At 52.5% G+C, this 6000-nt stretch overlaps 1 protein-coding gene across 4 annotated transcripts in view; it reads right to left on the minus strand.

The window, feature by feature from the left end:
- The window catches only part of GAB2 (GRB2 associated binding protein 2), a 183296-nt gene that overhangs the window by 7328 nt on the left and 169968 nt on the right, over positions 1-6000 (minus strand). For all 4 annotated transcript variants that reach the window (XM_040630909.1, XM_040630908.1, XM_008707388.2 and 1 more), the window contains exons 4-5: positions 1982-2574; positions 672-766 (exon numbers count right to left, since the gene is read on the minus strand). In XM_040630909.1, the coding sequence (XP_040486843.1) occupies positions 672-766; positions 1982-2574 (688 nt within the window). The remainder of the gene's footprint in view (positions 1-671; positions 767-1981; positions 2575-6000) is intronic.

Below are 6000 nucleotides of genomic sequence, written 5' to 3' on the forward strand. Positions count from 1 at the left end.
CCTGAGCCCTGGCCAGCGAGGTCTGGGCCAGTGCGCTCCCCGGGCCAGCTCTCAGGGCGAGCGCCAGCTGCAGTCAGAGCTGCCGCCAAGTTACACAGCGCAGTCACCCTGGCCACGGCCTTTCTCCAGCTCCTGCCCTGTCTGTCCACACAGATGAGTAAGCTGCTTCTGCTTCGCTTACCCAATTTTCACCATTTCGGTGGGTGTGACGCCAGGCCCTCGACGGCTTGGAAAGCTGTGGCTGGCCCCCTGTAGGGGGCAGCCTGGGATCCAGCACTCAGACCGTAATTCTGCCACCAAGTCTGTCTCTGAGTAAGGCCCTTACCCGGAGTCCCCCGCTACAGCCCCTCCTCCCGGTGGGGCCTCACGGCGAAGCCTGCTGCCTCAGGTTCCCCACCCCAGAGCCCGGGGCCTCTGCATTCTAGACCCATCCTACTGACCTGGAGGGTTGGCGAGCCTTGTGGTCTAGCTCCCTAAGGACACTCCCTTCCTCCACAGCAGACACCTGCATCTTACTTTCTGAAAACCCAACCCAAGCATCTGGACGGAGAAACCAGGCGGTCCGAAGAGGCAGATGCCATCACTCTTGTGAGCTGTACTTTTTGTTCCCTGGGGTGTGACCTTTAACCCACCTGGGTGGGCCTGAGGACCCCTGGCTAAGCGCCACTCACCAGGAAAGAAGTGACCGCATCACTCACGGACTCGGCAGACCGGCCTGCACTGTCTCCACCGCGCTGCGGGTACTCGTAGGACTCACAGGAAGAAGCTATGAGACAGGAAAGAAGACCCATGTGCTGACACTTCCCCAGACCCTCACCAGTGTTGCTTGGGGTCTTACGGATACTCCAGAAGACACTACTCTCAAACCCAAGTGATAAGGTATTACTTCCATCCATCCCTCCTCCGTTCAGAAACTCCTCCCAGGCTACGAGATCTCGCTCCTGTGTTGGCACCTACAGGGGGTCTGTCCTTAACTCGTTCTTCCCTCAGGCACGCCCCCCCCTCTCCTCTAACTCCTATGGCACTCCACGCCCGACCCACTCGGCCCCGCCATCGCTTATGTGAATACTACAGGAATAATGATACTGGACTAGCTTATACATGTTGGCTTTATTTCTCCAACTCAATGCGAGCTCTCTGAAGGGCAGGGACATGTTTTATGTACGTCGGTGTCATTTCACTTCCAAAGCACAAGGTGATTGAGCCAATGGACTGGAAGAGTACTGATGGACTGAAAGAGTACTGAGCCAAGACTCAGGACCCCAGGTCCAAGTCCCATCTCTGTCCCTGATCGACTCTGCAACCTTGAATGAGTCTCTTCCCTACCACCGGCCTCATGTGAAATGGAGACACGGAGGCTTTGTCCCACCACACGCTCAGGGTCACTACGGGGCTTAGCCAGCAGGATGGATAGGAGCGGGTGTCGCAAGCTATACAGCACGATACAAATGAAAGGCATTAATGCTGCTGTACTCTTTCATCACACGGACGAGGCTTATTCAGGGTTGGAATATGCTCAGGGCGCATGAGTGACAATAAAATTTATACACTTCACAGAGAAACCCAGACTTTAGCCAAAGAGACTCATGTGTGGTTTCGAAGATATTTAGTAGCTCAAAATTTGCTTTAATAGTCTGTTAGTCCACATAGGTTTGGCTCCAGTTCGAACTGGTCCTCTAGATTTATTTTTTCAGTCTTTGATTTATATAAAAATGAATTAAATACTAGGATTTGGACTTCCAACCCCATAATAAGTTGTGTTGTGGTTAACCGAGAATGTTCCAGCTCCCTGAGTGGAACAGTAACTGCTCTCCAGCAGGGTCTGCTACACTCCTGCATTGCAGGCACCCACTAACAGCCTCCAGGGCTGGAGGACCAGCCAGGAAGGGGTTTGGGTCTCCTCCGCACGGATGCCCAAGATTACCGAGAACTCCCAAGCTACCTCCCGTTCCCCGGGGTCGCGGCTGGGGCTTACACCAACCTCGGTGCAGTCGGCTGTTGTCCATGGCCGGGAGGGTGTTGCGCCTGGGGATGGTGGCCGCGGCAGAGACGGATCTGCTGCTCTCGTTGACTGGAGGTCTCTGTTGAGGGCTGCCCCATCGAGGTGTTTCTGCCTGACTTGGCTTGGGAGGCCGGGGCGGGGGAGCGATGGCCGAGTCCCCAGGAGTGGCCACTGCCATGGCATTGTGGTTCTTGTCCAGCGTGAACGTCCTAGGGATCTGGTAGGCTGAGAGCGGGGTGGCTGGAACGTCCATATTGTCCACTAGGAGGTCCCCGAACTCCCGACACAGGGTGTTGCTGGGTGTCTTGAAGGTGTATACGTCCTCGTTATCGGTCTCAGAGCCTGTGAGGCTGCCCTTGGTGTGGCCGTGGGAGGCCAGGCTCCGGGGCAGGTCGTAGGTACTGTCTCTGAACTCCGTATTGTGCCGGCTTGGCTTGGGGAGGCTATAGAAGCCGTGGACTTGACCACTGATGCCGTTGACACAGTGTCCGTTGCCCTGGGCAAGCTTCTGTACGGCTGTGTCGCTCCTCATGAGAAACGAGGCCCTCGTGCCCTGAGAGAAGCTGGCACTCCTGAGAGAGAGAAGAAGGGAAGGACGGGGCAGGTTAGAGGGGCCAGGACTGCCCACCTGGCGAGGCAAGCTGGCATGTTCCAAGTCCCATGCCGGCTGGCTGGTGCAGAACACCAGGCTGAGGAGGCCGGCAGGCCCGAGTTTATCACGGTTTACTAGCTGTGTGACTTGCACGAGGCACTCCTTCTGAGCTTCGGTTAATGCATCTGCACAAATGGTGGTTAAAACAGACTTGGACGTTAGACTCCACTGGATCTAATATACAGACGTTCAGTCAGTTAGCCTTTATCCCGCCCCTCCCCCCAACGGTGTGATTACCCCTCATCCCTCCAAATAAACAAACACGGCAGCTGTGTCACCCGCCTGTTCGTTGCTTTGAGTACCACAGAATGTACACTTTTGTATACAAAGGCTGTGAGACAATGGAAAGAACCCTTAAAGTGCGGTTACACACTAGCAAACAGGCCGTTTTACCTCAGTCTCCGTCTTCCCACTGTAACACAAGTCAGCTAATGGCTGTGGAAGTTATAAGTTATAAAGAACTGTTCCAATGGAAGCTATCAATTTATTTTCTATCAGGTATTATAGTTTATGGAAAGGCATTCATCAGGGAAACAGCTCTTTCCAGAAGACTAGAATTTTATAGGAAAAATGGTTTCCCCTTTGGGAACTATATTATAGACAGAAAAAGTTTTGAGGATTACTGTTTTAAAATGTAGGTTTTTGGGAAATAAGGCAAGACTGAACAGTAAGAAAAGACCCAGGAGTGGTAGGATTTGTGTGAGCTCCATTACTGCCACCATCTCTGTGAGCTCCACTCAGGCACCCCCCTCACCACTACCCCCTCACCCGCCACCCCGAAGGCATGGCCTGGAGGGCCTCAGTGGCTCTCCAGGGTTCACCTGGCTGTGAAGCTACAGAAGCCATTGGCCTTATGAATGTGGTTTTTAAACTGGATTCTGTGTTGTGTGGAGATGGGTAGTGTGGGAAAGTGGAAGGTGAGGTTCTGAGCAAGTAGGGATCCAGGTCTGCTTTCCTCTCTCACATTATGATTTTTCATAGGATTTCATCGAATCACTGTTCTAGAACAATCCTTTACAGTAGTGATTCTCAGCCTTCTGGAAGCTGTAAGCTTCTTCAAGAATCTGATTCAAAGTTCTTGGCACTTCTTACCAGCATGAGGCAAATCTTGTATACATATAAATTTACATGATATAGCTAGGGCTGGTGAGGCGCTCATAGCCCTCTGAAGCAACGTGCTGGAACTTTTGCCTTGTATGAGCTCTTTTAGCTCGCGGGGAGCTTGTTATTTATGGATACGGCCACCAGATGGTGATAGAAAATAGGGCGTATTGCAATGAGCACTGGGTGTTACACGCAGACAATGAATCATGGAACACTACATCAAAAACTAATGTACTATATGGTGACTAACATACCATAATAAAAAAAAAAAAGAAAGAAAACAGGCCCAATAGTTTAGAAAGAGGAAGGGAAACAGGTGTCTACACCAGGCTCTCCTGTAAACTGGCATCCTTGACCACTGAGGAGTTCCATTTCACTCCCCAAACCTTCAGTGGCCCTCTTCTCTAGGCCTCCTTGTTCTTTCTTTCTTTTCCATTTCACACACATATCCAAGACAAGCACCATGGACCTAGATCACTGAACATCTAGCCTTTAGATAATGGAGTGCTTGGAACATAGGATGGGAGAGCCAATGGTAGATAGAAGGTTGGATGTCCCCACTGAGAGATGTTCATTTAATGCACGTTTACTGATGTCCTATTTTCCATCTGGGCTGGCACAATGGATACACAGATGCCTCCTGCCCTGGGGGACAGAGCGGTAGAGAAGGTGACATGCATACAAATCATTACAATCAAGTGGGTGAGTACTCAGCTCTTGACAGATTGATACTAACCCTCCCTGGTGCTGGTGGCACAGAATGTCAGGGGAAGCTTCTTCAAAGATCTGACCTTTGAGGGAGTCTTGAAATTGGCCAGGCAAAAGGCAAGAGAAGGAAAAAGGTGTTCTAGTTAGAGGCACGAAGAAGTAGAATCACCTAGCAAGGGAAAGGATCTGCACGCTGCTCAGGCCGCCGCAAGCGTGTTAGGAGCTGGGGCTGAGACGTGACCTTAGAGGGGCTGGGCTGGAGCTGCTGGGAACAGGGGAGCCCCTGGGGGGTTTTAAGGCAGGGTGGGGAGAAATCACAGGTGTCTTGCAGTAACCTTAAACACTGATCCATGTTTCACATAATTTTATTCAAACCTTAACCTGATTCAGAAATGAACTCATCACCGTCTTCCGGACTCTTCTGTCTTGGGAACGCACCAGTCACTCAAACCAGAGACCAGGGAGTTACCCACATGATAATTTTTCACTCAAGAATCCTATCAGGTCCTGTTGAATCCACCCCAGTTCAGGTCCTCCTGGGTTTCCTTCCACAAAAATGAAAGGGCTGGTAACTAGTCTCCCTACCACCCGCCAGGACCTCTCAGATCCCCTCGACGTCCTCCAGACATTCACTTTCCTGACTTGCCAGCTTACACATTTTCAACACTGTGCCACTGCCTTTAGGACTAAGCAGTATTCCGGCTCTAATTCACCTTTCCAATCTCTTCTCCCTGTGCCCCTGCCCACTCGCGGATCCACTCAGCAAACGTGCCTTGTTCCCAGCAGGCCCCGGGCAGTTAAGCCTCTGGGCTCGGCTGCGCTGTTCACCCTGTCTGAAAGGCTTCCTACTGCAATCCGGCAAGCTCCGGATCCTACTTATCCTTCAAACTCCTCACAGATGTCACATTAAAAAAAGAAAGATTTTATTTATTTGAGAGAAACTAAGCATGAGTGGGAGGCTGAGGGCGGGCAGAGGGAGAAGCAGACTCCCTGCTGAGCAGGGAGCCCGAGGAGGGGCTCGATCCCAGAACACTGAGATCATGACCTGAGTCGAAGTCAGATGCTTAACTGACTGCGCCATTTAGGCGCCCCGACACACCTCTTAAAGCTGTTTCTTGCCATCCTCTACCTCCAGGCATAATCAGTCACTTGCTCAGCTCTTCTTGGAGCGGGGAGCAAGTGTGATCTGTGCTATGTGCCACCGGCACTGGTCTCCTCCACCCGCCCGCGATTCCCTCCAGGAGAGAAACTGCTCTCTCCTCCGCACCTGGACTAGTGCTGTTCCATGGAGACTGAGGAAGAAAGGCTTGGTGAATGGACGAGCAAATTCCTATAGAAATAAACGAATAAATAAAGGAGTGTCGGTGCGGCCATCCTGAGCTTCCCGAGCGCGGCTGACGCTCCGGTCGGAGGGCTGAGACCCTTGCCCTTCGGAGCCCAGCAGCTCAGGTGCCTACGTGGCGCTGCCCTGGCGCCCTCCCCTGGAGCTGGCCCAGCTGTCGCCCCCCCCCCCCCCCCCCCCCCCCCCCCCCCC

Source organism: Ursus maritimus, unplaced genomic scaffold (assembly GCF_017311325.1).
Source record: "Ursus maritimus isolate PB19 unplaced genomic scaffold, ASM1731132v1 scaffold_16, whole genome shotgun sequence".
Taxonomy (NCBI): Eukaryota; Metazoa; Chordata; class Mammalia; order Carnivora; family Ursidae; genus Ursus; species Ursus maritimus.